This window comes from Nycticebus coucang, chromosome 16 (assembly GCF_027406575.1).
Source record: "Nycticebus coucang isolate mNycCou1 chromosome 16, mNycCou1.pri, whole genome shotgun sequence".
In the NCBI taxonomy this organism is placed as follows: Eukaryota; Metazoa; Chordata; class Mammalia; order Primates; family Lorisidae; genus Nycticebus; species Nycticebus coucang.
This window is the reverse complement of record NC_069795.1, coordinates 16,434,887-16,454,455: the sequence shown is the minus strand read 5'-3', so window position 1 is coordinate 16,454,455 and position 19,569 is coordinate 16,434,887. Positions and strand designations below refer to the sequence as shown.

Below are 19,569 nucleotides of genomic sequence, written 5' to 3'. Positions count from 1 at the left end.
AATGCTCACTTTAGGATTTGGGTTTCAGATGCTTAACTTTTAAGTAAAGTGCAAGTATTCCAAAATCTAAAAAATCTGAAATCCAAAAATGTTCTAGTCCCAAGCGTGTTAGATAAGGGATATTCAAGCTGTAAAAGAATACAAAGACACCCTCTGCGTCCTGAGGCACACAAACTGAGGACACATCACAACTGGAACAGTAAATACTCCTGCTGAAAATGAACCAGAATTTTTGAGGAAATTATCAGACAAATCCAAATTGTAAAAAGAGTCTACAAAACAGCTGGCTAAAACCATGACAGAAAAGACAGGAAAATTACAGACTGAAGAAATTTTTAAAATATGGCAAACAAATGCAAACATGATCATTGACTGAATCTTCAATAGAGAAGAAAATAAAACTATAAAGTATATTACCGGTAGCAACTGGGGAAATCCAAACTTTACAAAAGATAGTATTGTATCAAAATCAAATTTTTTGAGTGTAACAATATATTACCCTCATGTTGGAACACGTTCTTGTTTTCAAGGAGGTAAACACTTAAATAATTTTGGTAAAGCATTGTGATGTTTGTAACTTACTTTTAAGTAGATTTGCAAAAAAATAAAAATATAAAGAAAACACGTGCAACAGGTTAAAACTTACTAAATGTAGACGGGCATATAACTTTTCATTGAATTATTCTTTGCTAGTAAGTTTGAATTTTTTTCAAAATAAAAGGAGAGAAAAGAGAATTTTTAGAAAATTTATCAGCCACATCAATGGGCTTTAAAACAGATACGTAAATGACGGCAATCCTACATTCAGGTATGCAACACAAGAGAAATGAAAATGTGTCTTACACAAAAACTTATCCACGAATGTTCATACAGCTTTATTTATAATAGCTCAAATGTGAGAACAACAGATGAACAGATAAAAAAAAAAAAAACAAAGAAAAAGAGATGAACAGATAATCAACACATTGTATTATGCATAAAATGGTACCGACTTAACATTGCTAATATAGGTGGGGAAACCAACTATATTATTTTATTACTATTCAGCCATAAAAAAAAAGAGAGGCAGTACTGATACGTGTCATATCACGGAGAAATCTCCAGAACTCATTGCTGAGTGACATAAGCCAGACACAAAAGGTCACATGTATGTACCATATCAATAAGAGGCGAATCTAGAGACAGAACCTAGATTAATGGTTGCCAGGAGCTGTGGGGTTGAGAGGAAATGGGAAATGACTATTAACAGATGTAAGTCAGTACCACAGGGGAATACAGAAAATAAAAATGTTCTAAAATTAGACAGTTGGCAATAGCTGCACAACTCTATGAATACAGTTAGTCCTCCATGGCCACAGATTCCACATCTGTGGATTCAACCAACCGTGGATGGAAAATATTCAGGGGGAAAATGTGGTAAAAAATAACAATACAAGAAAAAATAATACAAATAAAAAATACAGCATAACTGTTTAATAGCATAAATACAGCATAACTGTTTAATATCGTATTAGATATTACGAGTAATATAGCATTGGTTTAAGATTGTACATAAGTTATATGCAAATACTAGTCAGTTTATATAAGGGACTTGAGCATCTGCGGATTTTGGTATCCACAGGTGGTGCTAGAAGCAATCCCCCATGGATACCAAAGGACAGCTGTACACCAAAACCAACAAACTGTATACTCTTCAGTGGGGAAATTTATATTTATGGTATATAAAATATCTCAGTAAAAATATCAAATACACACATAGCTTTGCTTCCAGTTCAATGTGATTTGCTAGGAGCTCAACAGAACCAATGAAAGTTCTTTTTTAAAAAATCTCAGGATTCATCTAATTGGCATTATTTACTGGGTTGTTCTGATTTATCTGTCCATAGTTAAGCTCACATTTCAGCCTCCATAATAATTGCTGTGGTGGCTCCCGCCTATACTCCTAGCACTCTGGGAGTCTGAGATGGGTGGATTGCTTGAGCTCACAACTTCAAGACCAGCCTGAGCAAGAACAAGACCCAGCCTCTAAAAAAAAAAAAAAAAAATTGCCAAGTGTTGTGGTGGGTGCCTGTAGTCCCAGCTACCTGGGAGGCTGAGGCAAGAGAATCGTTTGAGCTCAAGAGTTTGAGGTTGCCAAGAACAATGACGCCAGGGCACTCTACTGAGGGTGACAAAGTGAAACTCCATTTTCAAAAACAAAACAAAATAAAATAAATGCTGCTGTATAATTCTATGCACACCTGCCCCATCAGGCTTAGGGGAAAAAGTGATACATGGCTATTTTCTTAACTTCTTAATATAAAATGACAACAACAAAATTATTCTTATATACTGAGGCCTCAATCTGCTGCAATTTTCTAGAGATAAATAATATTTTAAGAAACAAATGTAAACATCCAATTGTCCCTTAAAATACATCACCAGCAAATAAAACTAGCTTAAGTAACAAACATAAGTGGCAGGACTCACTAATCTATTTGATCACTATATCAATGCTGCCTCTGTGATTTGATATTACTCTTGGATATAGAAATACAAACATGCATAGACTGATTAGTACTGATTGTACTAAGTTATTTTATTGATATGGGCCACAACATAAATTACAATTTAAGAATTCTCAAAAACCACATTGGAATAAATGTCATGAATATTCAATTACATATTAAATAAGAAGGGATATAAAAGTCTTTTTGTATTGAACTGTTAAAGAAAGCACATACTTTATTAGGCTGATTCACAGTGTGAGATTTTTAGGTGGGAAACTTCCTAAAAGAAATAAAAACTGGAATAGAACTTTCCAGTTTCCTCCTGAAACCTGAGCTCTGTCTTCCCAAACATGAGATAACAGTGACATCTAGTGGCTGTTATAATAAATCATGCAAAATAATTATGACAGGCTACTTTCACCATTTAGAATTTGAAAGATAGGTAATGTTTCATGGACTCTTTCCCTGAACCCTTTATACTTTCATATAAAGTAAATGTGCAGTGATGTGTCAACTGAAATTTCCATAACAGTCAGAAGTTTCCCCCCCAAAAATCAAGATCTAATTCATTTGAAATTATTACTATGAGAATACATATTAAATAACTATTATTTCTTGCAATACAAGAACTTGGTGCTTAGTTCAGCTAGAAGAAAATCAATCTAGCCACATATCAGAGATTAACTACTTTTGCAAAAACTGTGCACTTGGAGGGATGAAGAAGTAGGGACAGGAGTAAACTCATTGGCAGAATATCTGAAGTTAGCCAGGTAAGATTACATTAAAATGCAAGGCATTTCCCCTTTCCTTCAAAAGGAAGGTATTTAGAACAGCAACAGAGAATATATTAGGACAGAACTATCAAAGACTGTCACATATTTATTTACCTGAGATGAAGCAGCTTTGAAAAAAGTAAGTATTAATTTCCAAGTGAGGAGGTATCCCAGAACATAATAGAAGTCTTCACTCAGCGGCTTAATAGTAACTATCTGTCCAACAGGAACACACCCCAAAACATTTTCCAATAAATCCTCTTGAGTGCTAAGAAGAGACATCAGCACTGCTGGTGGTGACCTAAGAATCAACAATTAAGCACCACAGTTTTCTCTGTAAGTTACCTCTTAACAAACTGACAGCATTTATTAACTTTAGCCATTTTAGAAAAACCTTTCTCTATTTTCCAAAAACCATGTTTTTAATTCCCCTGTACAGATCCTATTTTAATTCCTGATTTCACAAAATGGCAACAATCTGAAAGATATGCTATAAAAATATGGACCTTAGGCCAAGTGAGGTGACTTGTACCTATAATCCTAGCACTCTGGAAGGCTGAGGAGCAAGGATCGCTTGAGCTCAGGAGTTTGAGACCAGCCTGAGCAAAGCAAGACCCCATTTCTGCTAAAAATGGAAATATTAGCCAGATGTTGTGGCAGACAGCTACAGTCCTACCTACTTGGGAGGAGGACAGCTTGAGTCCAAGAGTTTGAAGTTGCTGTGAGCTAGGCTAACACTATGGCACTTTAGCCTGGGACAATAGTGAGACTCTTATCTCAAAAGAAAAAAAAAAAAAAAAGGACCTTAGCTCATAGTAGTTGAAGGAAAGGCATTTTTAGAAAATATCTATTTCAATTTTCTGTTTTACAGAACAAAAAAAAGCTCCCACACAGAGAAGCCATGTTTAATCCAAAATCCCTCAGCTAGTCAGGGGAATTATTAGGGCTTTTAAATCCTACCAACTCCTCAATCATCCTATAAAGGGCAAAGAGAAGACGAAGACTTCGATAAACACAGGAAACAATTTGCATGCTTTTAAAAACATCCTAAGAGTATATGTCTTTTCAGCAAAGTAAATTTAACATTCACATTACTTCATGAAAATGTTAATTTTCTTCTTTACTGAACTATTATATTCACTTATACTTTCAGTTAAACGTATGAAATTCTCAAAAAGAGAAGCATTTACATTCCTTTGAACTTTCTTCTTTATGATACTGCAGCGTGGGTCTCTCCTTTCACCTCTGTCATCCTTCCTCCCTTGTGGCTTTCTTCCCCCAGCCCTGTATGGCCTACTCCAGGCTTCTGTACTAAGTCTTCTCTGTTCTTTACTGATGGTCACTAGATCTTACAAAGACCAGCTCTGGAATCTCTTCACTTTCCACACTGACCTCCACATATTATTTAATTCTAAAATAACCTCCACTTCTGCTTGCCTCTTTCTGTAATTTATACTTCATACTATTAAAGAAATCAGCTGGGGGTATCCTATCTCCTACCAAATAATGTCTCTGACTCTAAAAATGTCATTTTTAAGGCCATTCATTACCTTACCCCATCTCCTTAACTACCCTTCCAGTTGCAACTTCCACCATACCCTGCCTACTCTATTGGGTCATCTATTCTTTCACTATCCAACAAATGAGCACTATTCATGAGTCTGCTACAGGTCAGGAAATATTCTGAGTGCTGTGCACATAGTCAGCAGAAACAAGAGACAAAAATTCCTTGGGGCTTTGGTGAAGGGAATTGTGTCCTTATTTAGCCTCTCATCTTGGCTATTATTGGCATACACTGATTTTATATCCTGAGACATTACTGTATTTTTTACTGACTTCAAGGGTCTTGTGGTTGAGTCTTTGGGGTTCTCTATGTATAAGATCATATCATCAGCAAAGAGGGAGAGTTTGACCTCTTCTGCTCCCATTTGGATGCCCTTTATTTTCTTGTCTTGCCTAATTGTATTGGCTAGAACTTCCAGCACTATTTTGAATAGTAATGGTGACAGAGGAACAACCTCGTCGTGTTCCAGTTCTAAGTGGAAAAGCTTCCAGTTTAACTTCATTCAGTAAAATATTAGCTGTGGGTTTGTCATAGATAGCTTCAATCAGTTTAAGAAATGTGCCACCTATGCCTAAACTCTTCAGGAAAGTAATGAAATGTAAAAATTGCTGCCCTCAGGGAGCTTACATTCTAGTGAAGGAAGATACTGCAACAACAACAAAAATGTTAAATGGCAACTATTCAACACATTCCCTGAGCACATCCTGAATATTCATGCTTCGGTGAATACCTTTATTCATGATCTTTCCTTAACTTAAGTAACCTTTCCTGTCCTGATGAAATGGTACCTAACGTCAAAGGTCCAGTTTAAGTATCTCTTCCTCAAGACAAAGTCTTCACTTTCTGATGGATATTAATTATGCCCCAAAACATGCTATCTATCCTTTTTCTTAGTACCTGACATACAGGACAGAATCATGTATGTTACATTATAAGCTCTATCAGAATGTGTTTACTAAACGTTGTATTCCCCCCAGCATTTAATTAATACTTTGCACCAAGTGGGTGCTCAGTGAATATTTGAACTGATAGACTCTTTCCACAGCTACCATGTGTCCACACAGTTTTACTAAATAATAACAAACTAAAAATGTGATTTAGAAACAAGACAGAGAAACAATCTTTTGGGTGAACTCTAGATTTTATTTATGTTTTAGAAATATGTTTAAAAGGGTCACTGTGTAGAATGAATATACGTGTACCTTAAATTTAGAGCTTCTATGTTGCTCTAGTCTTCTAAAGACATTCTAAGTGAGGTGAATTATGAGAATTTAGTAAAACAAATTATTAAAAAAAAAAGAAAAAGAAAAACCCTTACAAGGCTGGTTCTTCTTCTTCATCTCCATAGGACTTTAGATTATCCTGATCATATTGTGGTAACTCAGGCATCAATCTGGAAATTAGAACATTATTTTTAAATACTTTATTTTAAATGGCCCACTGTTAAATAATGTTCAAGAGCAGAAAGACTAATTTAATGAGTTTTCTTTCTCTGACATAACTGTCTGTGGCCAAGACTATCTAAATATAAATGTGAATGGAGAACAATAATCTAAAAGATCAAACAACCTTGTGTCCCTGTTCTGAAATAAATAATCAACATTTCCTATTACTTTTTTAAATTTGACATTTTTTAAGAATCAAAAAAATTAGATGGGCACAGTGGCTCAAACCTGTAACCCTAATACTCTGGGAGGCCGAGATGGGTAGATGGCTTGAGCTCAGAAATTCAGAGACCAGCCTCAGCAAGAATAAGGCTCCATCTCTACTATAAATGAAAAACTGAGTCAAGAGGATCACTTGAGCCCAAGAGTGTGAGGTTTCTGTGAACTATGATACTTTGGCACTCTACCAAGGGCAACAAAGTGAGACTGTCTCAAATAAATAAATGTAAAAACTAAATATACATTCTACTTTTTAGACCACTAATAACACTGATTCAATTAGAAAAATGCTTACTTGTATAACATATGATAAACAGCAATTTGCACAGGTCTAGCTCTGAAGAGGAGTAATGGGGCCAATGTATTTAGCAAAGTCTGGAGATATTCTGGCAAGTTTGTTTTTTGGTCAGCAACCAATCTTACAGGAAGTTTGTGACTCAAAAGCTGATCTTTTGATATATATTTTAATGTTTCACACATGGGCTTCAGCATTGCATTCTGAAAGGATGTTTCAGATATGTCTTTGTTTTCTCCTGATGAGAAAAAGAAAAAGAACATCCATATCCCAAAAGAAAGTCAGTTGTAATATGGCTCAACTGATCTATATGCAATCAAATATAAGAAAGTGAAATAAAAACTAGACAAACATCATAGCATTCCTAACTAGAAATAAGAATTGAATATGTAACCAACCCAGGAATGGATTAACAAGCTGTGGTATATGTATACCATGGAATACTATTCAGCTATTAAAAAAAATGGAGATTTTACATCCTTCGTATTAACCTGGATGGAAGTGGAAGACATTATTCTTAGTAAAGCATCACAAGAATGGAGAAGCATGAATCCTATGTACTCAATTTTGATATGAGGACAATTAATGACAATTAAGGTTATGGGGGGGGAAGCAGAAAGAGGGACGGAGGGAGGGGGGTGGGGCCTTGGTGTGTGTCACACTTTATGGGGACAAGACATGATTGCAAGAGGGACTCTACCTAACAATTGCAATCAGTGTAACCTGGCTTATTGTACCCTCAATGAATCCCCAACAATAAAAAAAAAAAGAATTGAATATGTAGATTTCAGTTAATCTTAACTGTTCTAATGACTTTTATCTCATTCTTAAAAAAGAAAGCAAATGTTCAATGGAAAGGTTATATTATGTAATCTATTCATGTTATGTGAATTACTGTTTTAATTCGCAATGATCATTGTATTACTTGGCCATTTTTCAATTCTTATTTATAAAACAAAAGCTAAGCTTTCTCTTCTGGCTCTTTTCTTTTACTATTTAGGAGTATTTGATTTAAACATCCAAAGACTTTGTTTTGAATTTTTCAATATGTCATTTCCAATAAATCTCATTAATATTCTCTTTTTCACTTGCCTGTAACAGTCACCAAAATAGGTAAAAGCAAACTGTGGATGCCTTGAGAAAAAAATTCTTTCCATTCACTGATTAGATTTACAGGAAGCTTGCCAGCAGTATCCTGAGTTGTGGAATCAAAATAAGCACTGAGGTCACAGGCCAAATCACAGCTGACACAGGCAAACAATTGCACGAGTGGAAGAGGATATAATGCCTGATTCTCACTTGCTGTCTGAAGAAATAATAAAAATGAAATAAACAGATTTCTATCAGAATACTATAAATAAAGGCAATAAAGAGAGGTTCCTCTTTCTTTAAATTTTAAAATAAAAAGCAGTTTAAGTGTATAATCTCAGGAAAAATGTATATTTTACATCAAAATAACTTTTACTAAAAATGAAATACTATGAATTAGAATCATTAATGAGCAATTTATTCTGAAATGTCTTTATTTCTAAACTATGCAAGAAAATATCTCCTACCATTTACCAAGTCAAATACATTAAATACACATTCCTAATCTTCTTAGTAGCTCTACAAGTTGTGTGGTATCAATTTAAAATAAGAAAACTAACATTCGAATAGTTCAAGTTTAAAATCGTAAGTTATAACAGCTAATTGCTGGCAAAGCAGAGATTCAGACCAATTTCACCCCAATTGACTTGCTGCCTTAGAACCCAAAAGTATTATATCTCTGTTTTGCTTTGGGTCATAAAAATTAGACTAGTTCCCTCTGAATGTGCTAATCTTTAATGCATTACTCTGACAATATGGACACAGTACATTTTAGAAATAATTAAAACCAAAAAAGACCAGAAACTTGTCATGAAAAGATAAAAAAAAACCCTGAGAGTTGTGCTGCAAATATTGTAATATGGCAATGGAGAGAAAAGTTTAATAGTAGTTAGGAATTTGGTCACTGAAGGATACTGAGAGTTATTAAACTTCCAGCAGGTACAAAATCTCCTCAAGTATTTTAAATGTTCACAGAGGAGCAGAGTAGAATCACTTCTCGAAGAATAAGATTAGTAAATAGTTCTGATACAAAGGTATGTAAAAGACCCAAAAAAGGTGATTACATAGCAAGTTAATTTACCTCCAACCAAGCCAACATGGAGCACATGATGAAGTCCCATTCACTCTCTGCCAAAGGAGATGAGCAATATTTCAGAAATAGGCACAGGAAACGGATTATTTCTATATTTATACCCAAAACCTCGGGACTTGCTTCTGACAGATTACTGTGATAAAGACAAAATCAAAATAACAACAAAAAAGTATTAAAGAATTATAGTGACACTCCATTAGAAGGTATTCTATTTTAAGTTTTATATACCTATAAATTGACTGCCTTAAATGTCTACCATTATTACTCTATAATGCTGTGACTATAAAATATATGATCTGCATATGCATTGTAAATAGGGAGAAAGCATAGTAAAGCATATCACCTACCAACTGAAAAGAAAAATATCTTCATGTTCTTTCTTCCAGGACATTATAATTTTTATTATACCATGTAATAGCTCTCCATCATCTATGCTTTTTGTTTGCAGACAAGAATTGAAAATGGCAAGATGTCCAAAACCTCCTAAAGAAAAATTCAAAATGAAGACACTTTTTAAATTGCATTACTGCTACAAAACAGAAAGTCTACTTTAGGTAGTTGAAAACTTCTCCAGCTGTGCCTAGGTTGAGAACTATAAAAATGGCTTATATGAAAGAGTAAAGAAATGAGCTTGTAAGCTCCACAGCCCAGAGGCCCTGTCTCCATACCCAGCACCTAGCACAGAATAGGGAATCTGGGAGTCAGTAAGGGAATGATGTTGTGATTTAAACTAACCTATACTGTTTTTTGGTTTGGTCTCTTTTGTATAAGACATAGTCAGCACACTCACCTCTCAAATAAAAACAAAAAAAACCTCATAGTCAGAGAGTATATAAGTCAATACATGGATAGTTCCAACTGGCTGGCATTTAAGGTTAGAAGGTTGGGGACTGAGGTTCTTAATATGCACCAGAGGATAGATTTTGAGAAATGGTAGGGATTCTAAAGACTGGAGACGCTATACAAATTAACCACAGATAGTACATGCTTACTGAGTGAATATATGAATTGGTGAACAGTATGTTCTACTTTCCATCCATGTGTACACAGTGTACACCCGTGTACATTTTTGTGCAACAGGAATGTCCTTCCCTAACTATGTCTATATGGAACACTATTTGTTCTTCAACATCCATCTGAAATATTTGTGAAATCGTCATTGCCATCTAAAAGCAGAGGGGAAGCTCCTTTCTGCAACTAGACACATAGTACATCTTGTTTTTTACATCAGTGACCGCTTGATATATATTTATGTCTGTCTTCTCTAAAATGGGAACTGCCACGTAGCTAGTACTCAGTGTTTATTATTAATAGCAAAGGAATAAAGTGCAGAGCCCTCAAAACAGATTCAAATACAATAAAAGCTAGTCCCTCCTTTGCCTTTTTAGAAAGAAAGAAATGAGGCAATGCTTTAAAAACTACAGATGGAGGCTGGGTGCAGTGGCTCACGCCTGTAATCCTAGCACCCTGGGAGGCCAAGGTGGGTGGATAGCTTAAGCTTAGGAGTTCGAGACCCCTGTCTCTACTAAAAATAGGGAAAAAAAACTGAGGTGCTTGAGCCCAACAGCCTGAGGTTGCTGTGAGCTATGATGCCACAGCACTCTATTCAGGATGCCAGAGTGAGAGACTGTCTCAAAAAAAAAAAAAAAAAAAATGATGCAGGGGTGGCCGCATGCAGATTATTTGAGAACTGTTTTGTTTACCTGTGGTGGTGGATACATAGGTCATTTTGAGATACATAAAAATCAAGAAATGTAAAATTCATGTGGATGGAAACAAATGAGCCCCTCCCAGCAAGAACAATCAGCCAAGCAAGTTGAAACTTGCACAAATGCATCAGAAAGCGCACTGTTGATTGTGTCTCAAACTTTCACAGTGACCCACATGTTACAAAAAGTATGCACAGACCTTTTGCTCATCAACTTTCGTTAGTGTTTGAGTATTTACTGTGTGGCCCAAGACAACTCATTCTTCCAATGTGCAGCAGAAAAGAAAAAAGGGTGGACACTTTGAAGGTTATTTGTAGGTATAAATCTTCCCTTAAAGCTGTACCATTTCTATACACCCAAATGGTAATAGTCACTGTTTAATGACACTCATCCATATAAACTGGAACAAATCAGCTATAATTTATCTCTGCTAGATTTGATGTTATACATTAAGAAACACTTCATTCATCTCAAGCAATAATTAAATTAGTGAAATATGATCAAGCAACTAACCATTAGTACTGCAAAGGTCTTTCTTAGTCCAGCCCAAAAGAGCAGGTACACATGGGGCGCTAAATTCTTTCTTTTCTTCTTTTGACAAAAATGGACACAGACTTTGAATGGTATGCAAATTGCCTTTAGTTAATGGGAAAAAACTGTTTAAAAGAAAATAAAAAGTAAAATTACATTTATTCTCAATATTCACTTATTTCATAATATTCCTCTTAGACTATTCAAAAAGTCTAATAATTCTACCATATAAACAATTATACACAAAAATAAAAGAAACTAAGATAAGAGATTGACAAATACTGACTTGATAAAATTGTGGATGTTTCTTTGCTGCTTGTTTCTCTTTTCTGCATATTTATAATTTTTTAAATGAGCATATATACCTTCCCCCATGTATGATTTTTGAAAATTATACTAGCAATATGAGATTACAGTCTAAGTGTCAATTGACTTAATTTAAACAGTACCACTTATGTGCCCTTTCTTTGAACATATACATATATAGTAGCTTTTATTCACAGAAAAGGGATTACACTAAACATATTATCCTAATATTTCTACTTATACACGTTATAGATTGTCCTGTCAAAACATATACATAGAAGGTATTCTGTTTAAAGCTACATAACAAAAGCAAAGTCTATAAAACACTCCCTACTATGGTATATCATTGTTTAGCTATTTTCCTACTAGCGGACGTTTAGTTATTTTTCCCCCAAAATTTTTGCTCTTAGAAATTATGTCTCAATAAATGCCCTTTAGCAAATATTATTCTGCACATGCACAAAAATCTCTTTAGACTAGATTCCTAGAAGCAGAACTGAAGGATCAAAGGATCTGAATGTATTATGTTATAGCAATCTCAAATGGCTTTCCAAAAAAGTGTAATCAACTTACACTTTCATCAAAAATGCACAAGTGTGACTATTTTGCTACAAACTTAATGTATCTTTTTAATTTCTGCTAATATGGTAAATAAAATGTGCTGCTTTTAATTTGTACTTCTGCCATGACTAAAAAGACGAATCCTTTCATTTTCTACATTTCATTAGTGTATTACCTTTGAACAATTCATCTATGAATTAGCTGCTCAAGTCCTTATTTATTTATTGAAACAGTGTCTCACTTTGTCACCCTCTATATAGTGCTAGGACTGCATAGCTCACAGCAACCTCAAATTCTTGGGTTCAATTGATCCTCTTGCTTCAGCCTCCCGAGCTGCTGGGTCTATAGGTGTCCACCACAATACCTGGCTAGTTTTTTACAGAAGGGGTCTCACTCTTGCTCAGGCTGGTCTCAAACTCCTGAGCTCAAGCGGTCTACCCACTTTTGGCCTCCCAAAATGCTAAGATTAGACATGAGTCACTGCACCCAGCTACAATTTTTAATTTAGACATCTTTACTGATTTAAAGGATTACATTATTACAGAAATTTTTGTTAACTTGCAAATATATCCTTCTATTTTGTCATTTGTTCTATAATCTTTATTACATTTTTGTCACTGGAAGTTTTCATTTTTCAAAGGAATTTAAAAATTTTTTTAATTATAGTAAAATACATATAACATAAAATTTATTCATTTATTTAATTTTTTGAGAGAGGGTCTTAACTCTGTCACCCAGGTGGAGTGTAATAGCATGATCACACCTCACTGTAGCCTTGAAGCTCAAGTGATCTTCCTGCCTAGGCTACCAAGTAGCTAGGACCATAGGTGTGTGCTACTGCACTAAGCTAATTTTTTTATATTTGGTAGAGATGTGATCTTGCTTATGTTGCCATGGCTGGTCTCAAACTCCTAGCCTCAGGTGAAAATCTGTATTTATATATTAACCATTTTTACTGTTTTCTTGTTTATTTTGTTTTTGAGATAGAGTCTCACTTTGTTGACCTTGGTAGAGAGTGCCATGGTGTCACAGCTCATAGCAACCTCAGACTCTTGGGCTCAAGCAATCCTCTTGCCTCAGCCTCCCAAGTAGTTGGGACTACAGGCACCTACCTGGCACAATGCTCAACTATTTTTAGAGATGGGGTCTCACTCTTGCCCAAGCTGGTCTCAAACCTGTGAGCTTAGGCAATCCACCCTCCTTGGCCTCCCACAGTGCTACGATTACAGGTGAGAGACACCACGCCCAGCCCATATTAACCATTTTTAAATGTATAAGGTTTAACAGTGTTAAGGTCATTCACATTGTTGTGCAAAATGTGCAGAAAATTCTCTAGAACAGTGGTTCTCAACCTTCCTAATGCCGCGACCCTTTAATATAGTTCTTCATGTTTTGGTGACCCCCAACCATAAAATTATTTTCACTGCTACTTCAAAACTGTAATTTTGCTACTGTTATAAACCGTAATATAAATATTTGATATGCAGGATGTATTTTCATTGTTACAAAGGGGTCATGACCTACAGGTTGAGAACCGCTGCTCAAGAAATTTTTCCATTTTGCAAAACTAAAACTATAATGTATTAAAGAATTCTCCATTTCTCTCTTCACCCAGCCCTGGGCAACCACTATGCTACTTTTTGTCTGTGTGAATTGGACTATTCTAGGTAGCTCACGTAAGAGGAATCATAGAGTATAGGTCTGGGGTTTATTTGCTTATAATGTCATCAAGACTCATCCACGTGGTAGCATGTGTTAGAATTTCCTTCCTTTTAAAGGGTAAATAATATTTCATTGATGTATATACCACACTTTCATTCATTCATCCCACTGATGGGCACTTCAATTGCAAGAAGTTTTCATTTTTACAAAATAAAATATATAACTTTTTATGTATACTGTAAAGGAGGGGGGATCATTTTATTTTTTTCCAAACACTTGTCCAATTCTCCTGTTATTGTTTATTATTGTCTCACTTCAATGATTTGAAATGCCACATACATCAAAAACTAAATTCACATTTGTGTGGATTAGTTTCTAAACTCTAGAGCCACTAATATGTCTGGGGTTTTGGACTCTATAGCCACTGATTTGCCTTATGCTGTCCAATTTTATATTGCTTAATCATGATACTTTAATAGTATATTTTACATTTGGTAAGGTTAATCCCTTTCACTTTTTCCTTTCAACAATTTCCTAGCTATTCTTAAGCATTTGCCCTTCAAATGTATATACTTCATTAAGACAGTTTACCAAGTTTTTAAAAAATTGTTGCTGAGGAATGAGAGCAAGATGGCGGCCAAGTAACAGCTTCCCTGCAACTGGGCACGGTAAGTCTGGGGAGATAAGGCTCCAAGCATCTCTGGCTGGTGGGATCTGCCTATAATCATCCCTTTGAGGATACAGGGAGTCAGCAAGAGACTTCTGGACCCCAAGAGGAGAACAAAAAAAGTGGAAAACTTGCAAGTGGTTGTGTGTTCAACCGGTCTAATCCCCCCAGCAGCAGTAAGTACAGCAGCAGCGAGACTGTAAACTGGAAAGGCCTCACTGCTGTTTTGAACTGTTTTGTTGTTTTTAGACTTGGCATTCAGTTGAACTGCCTTGGGGAGAGCTTGAGCAGGAGTGCAGAGAACTTTGGGCATTGTATAGGGCTCCAGACTGAGCCGCTGACCCGGACGGAGCTAATAGTGTTCGGCTGTGGGCCGCAGGGAGCATTGTGAGAGAACTGCCCCAGAAAGCTCCGCCCTCAGGGTCGCAGAGCAAGGATTGGGCGGGAGCTCGTAATCCAGTGACTGAGCAGCCTAAAGGTGGGGACTTAGCCACCTTACAGCCTTAATCCTCAGGGGCAGGGTGAGATCAGTTTTGGCACTGGGTAAGAGGATAGCCACTTCAGCAGTGATCCCGGCGACAAGCACTTTCCTGGGAAAGCTTCTGCTTAGCCAAGTTTAGAAGTTTAAAGTGCCTTTTAAGAGGGCTGAAGAGAGATTTAGGGTTTCCACCCTGCGGGGTTTAAGAAATCAGCCAAGGGCTCCAGTTGTATCAGCATTGTGATTAACATCTCATACCTCTGTTGCCCAGACCACCTGTTCCCAGACAATATTCAACAAGATATATATACTGCTTTGTTTTTGTTAATTTTTGGTTTATTTTTTATTTTGTTGTTGTTTTGTTTTTTAATTTCAACCTTTTCATTACAGATTTTTTCTTTTCTTTTCTTTCTTTTCTTTCTCCATTTTTCTAGTTTAAATACAATTTCCCATTGCAGCCTTTTTCAATAATTAGAACATCATTTTCGCTAGTGTTTCTACACATATTATTTGGTTTTTCACCCAATTTTATCCCGTCAAGTTTTCTGTTTGCTTGGTTTGATTTATAGCATTTTTGTCTTTCCCCTCTACTTGGTGGAGGTGGGGTACTGTGACCGATCAGGTTAGCAAAGAGTTGCTGACCTCAAGGGAACCACCCAACCGGGTACCTACAGAGGTTAAGGTTTTTTTAAGGTTGTGTCAAAGTACCCTACTGTTCACCTATATTGCTCTGTCTCCCTCTTTCTGTGCCTCTCTTCCTTTTGTCAATATTCCCTTTTAACCACCCCCTCTCCTTTCTCTATTTTCTTTTCTTTCTTTGTTTCCTTTCTTTTATCCCTTCTTGCTCTTCAACCTTCTCATCCTTCTGGTCATGTACCAAAAGGACTCATCGAAACCTTAGTCCACTGGCACGGGACCTTAAAGAGCAAGAGGAAGTGAAAGGAAAATTAGGGCAAGGAAACAGTTAAAAGAAATCACTCATGAGGAAGAATCAGCAGAAAACTCCAGGCAACATGAAGAACTAGTCAAGAGCAACCCCTCCAAGGGATCATGAGGTAGCTACTGCTGAGGATTCCACCTATAAAGAAATGTTAGGAATGACAGAAAGGGAATTTAGAATACACATGATGAAAACAATGTAGGAAATGATGGAAACAATGAAGGAAACTGCTAATAAAGTGGAAAATAACCAAAAAAAAATCCAAAAACAGAATCAAATAAGAGATGAATGATATGAAGAATATAGAAAGGATATAGCAGAGCTGAAGGAACTGAAGCAGTCAATTAGGGAACTTAAAGATGCAACAGAAAGTATCAGCAACAGGTTAGACCATGCAGAAGAAAGAATTTCAGAGGTAGAGGACAAAGTTCTTGAGATAACTCAGATAGTTAAAGAGGCAGAAGAAGAAGAGAGAGAAAGCAGAATGTTCACTGTCAGAATACGGGATTTTATGAAGCATTTCAACATACAAGTTATAGGAATTCCAGAAGGGGAAGAAGAATGCCCCAGAGGAATGGAAGCCATACTAGAGAATATTATAAATGAAAATTTCCCAAATATCACCAAAGATTCTGACACACTGCTTTCAGGGATATCGGACCCGAGGTCGATTCAACTCTAACCGAGCTTCTCCAAGACACATTGTGATGAACCTGTCCAAAGTCAAGACAAAAGAAAAGATTCTGCAAGCTGCCAGGAGTAAGTGCCAGTTAACCTATAGGGGCAAATCCATCAGAGTGACTGCGGACTTCTCTAATGAAACTTTCCAAGCAAGAAGACAATAGTCATCTACCTTTAATCTACTTAAACAGAACAATTTCCAGCCCAGAATTCTATATCCTGCTAAGCTAAGCTTTAAAATTGACGGAGAAATCAAACCATTTATGGATATACAAACATCGAGGAAATTTGCCACAACAAGACCATCTCTACAGGAAATACTTCAACCTGTCCTACACACTGACCATCACAATGGATCAGCAGCAAAGTAAAAATTCAGAAATTAAAGGACAGAACCTAACTTCCACACGGACGCAAAAGATAAAATTAAGCATTGGACTCTCACAAAACAAGATGAATAGAACACTACCACACTTATCAATTATCTCAATAACTGTTAATGGCTTGAATTCCCCACTAAAGAGACATAGATTGGCTGACTGGATTAAAAAACACAAGCCATCCATTTGCTGTCTGCAGAAAACACACCTGGCTTCAAAAGACAAATTAAAACTCTGACTCAAGGGTTGGAAGACAATTTTTCAGCCAAATGGCATTCAGAAGAAAAGAGGAGTTGTGATCTTATTTTCAGATACATGTGGATTTAAAGCAACTAAAGTCAAAAAAGACAAAGATGGTCACTTTATATTGGTCAAGGGAAAAATACAACAAGAAGATGTTTCAATTCTAAATATTTATGCACCCAATTTAAATGCTCCCAGATTCTTGAAACAGACCTTACTCAGTCTGAGCAATATGATATCTGATAATACCATCATAACAGGGGACTTTAACACTCCTCTTACAGAGCTGGACAGATACTCAACAGAAATTAAACAAAGAGGGCGGCGCCTATGGCTCAGTCGGTAAGGCGCCGGCCCCATATACCGAGGGTGATGGGTTCAAACCAGGCCCCGGCCAAAGTGCAACCAAAAAATAGCTGGGCGTTGTGGCAGGCACCTGTAGTCCCAGCTACTTGGGAGGCTGAGGCAAGAGAATCGCTTAAGCCCAGGAGTTGGAGGTTGTTGTGAGCTGTGTGAGGCCACGGCACTCTACCGAGGGCAATAAAGTGAGACTCTGTCTCTACCAAAAAAAAAAAGATCAAAAAAAAAAAAGAAATTAAACAAAGATATAAGAGATATAAATGAGACCCTAGAACAACTGTGCTTGATAGACGCATATAGAACACTCCATCCCAAAGATAAAGAATATACATTCTTCTCATCACCCCATGGAACATTCTCCAAAATTGATCATATCCTGGGACACAAAACAAATATCAACAGAATAAAAAGAACTGAAATTTTACATTGTATCTTCTCAGACCATAAGGCACTAAAGGTGGAACTTAACTCTAACAAAAACGTTCGACCCCACACAAATTAAAAAACCTTCTGTTGAATAACAGATGGGTGCAGGAAGAAATAAAACAGGAAATCATTAACTTCCTTGAGCATAACAACAATGAAGACACAAGCTACCAAAACCTGGGGATATTGCAAAAGAGGAAAATGTATCACTTTAGATGCATACATTCGAAAAACAGAGAGAGAGCACATCAACAAACTCACAAGCCATCTTATGGAATTGGAAAAAGAAGAACAATCTAAGCCTAAATCCAGTAGAAGAAAAGAAATATCCAAAATCAAATCAGAGATCAAAGAAATTGAAAACAAAAGAATCATTCAGAAAATTAATGAAACAAGGAGTTGGTTTTTTGAAAAAATAAATAAAATAGATAAACCATTGGCCAGACTAACAAGACATAGAAAAGTAAAATCTCTAGTACCTCAATCAAAAATGATAAAGGGAAAATAACAACTGATCCCACAGACATACTAGAGATCATCTCTGAATACTATGCCCAGAAACTCTATGCCCAGAAATTTGACAATGTGAAAAAAAAGGATCAATATTTGGAATCACACCCTCTCCCTAGACTTACCCAGGAAGAAATAGAGCTCCTGAACAGACCAATTTCAAGCACTGAGATCAAAGAAACAATAAAAAATCTTCCAACCAAAAAATGCCCTGGTCCAGATGGCTTCACACCAGAATTCTATCAAACCTTCAAGGAAGAGCTTATTCCTGTACTGCAGAAATTATTCCAAAAAATTGAGGAGGAAGAAATTTCCCCAATACGTTCTATGAAGCAAACATCACCCTGATACCAAAACCAGGAAAAGACCCAACCAAAAAGGAGCATTTCAGACCAATCTCACTAATGAAAATAGATGCAAAAATTCTCAGCAAAATCCTAGCCAACAGATTACAGCTTATCATCAAAAAAGTCATACATCATGATCAAGGAGGCTTCATCCCAGGGATGCATGGCTGGTTTAACATACGCACGTCCATAAACATTATCCACCGTATTAACAGAAGCAAAAATAAAGATCATATGATCCTCTCAATAGATGAAGAAAAAGCATTTGATAATATCCAGCATCCTTTTCTAATTAGAATACTGAAGATTATAGGCATAGGTGGCACATTTCTAAAACTGATTGAAGCTATCTATGACAAACCCACAGCTAATATTTTACTGAATGGAGTAAAACTGAAAGCTTTTCCTCTTAGAACTGGAACCAGACAAGGTTGTCCTCTGTCACCTTTACTATTCAACATAGTGCTAGAAGTTCTAGCTAATACAATTAGGCAAGACAAGGAAATAAAGGGAATCCAAATGGGAGCAGAAGAGGTCAAACTCTACCTTTTTGCTGACGACATGATCTTATACTTAGAGAATCCCAAAGACTCAACCACAAGACTCCTAGAAGTCATCAAAAAATACAGTAATGTTTCAGGATATAAAATCAATGTCCACAAGTCAGCAGCCTTTGTATATGCCAATAACAGTCAAGAAGAGAAGCTAATTAAGGACACAACTCCCTTCACCATAGTTTCAAAGAAAATGAAATACCTAGGAATATACCTAACGAAGGAGGTGAAGGACCTCTATAAAGAA

General features: G+C 36.2%; 1 protein-coding gene across 1 annotated transcript in view; it reads right to left on the bottom strand.

Moving 5' to 3' along the window:
- LTN1 (listerin E3 ubiquitin protein ligase 1) overlaps nucleotides 1–19,569 on the bottom strand; it is a 72,377-nt gene that overhangs the window by 6,165 nt on the left and 46,643 nt on the right. The window contains exons 19-25 of the mRNA XM_053564932.1: nucleotides 11,190–11,332; nucleotides 9,315–9,450; nucleotides 8,956–9,100; nucleotides 7,878–8,091; nucleotides 6,786–7,023; nucleotides 6,145–6,219; nucleotides 3,377–3,563 (exon numbers count right to left, since the gene is read on the bottom strand). Coding sequence (XP_053420907.1) covers nucleotides 3,377–3,563; nucleotides 6,145–6,219; nucleotides 6,786–7,023; nucleotides 7,878–8,091; nucleotides 8,956–9,100; nucleotides 9,315–9,450; nucleotides 11,190–11,332 — 1,138 coding nt within the window. The remainder of the gene's footprint in view (nucleotides 1–3,376; nucleotides 3,564–6,144; nucleotides 6,220–6,785; nucleotides 7,024–7,877; nucleotides 8,092–8,955; nucleotides 9,101–9,314; nucleotides 9,451–11,189; nucleotides 11,333–19,569) is intronic.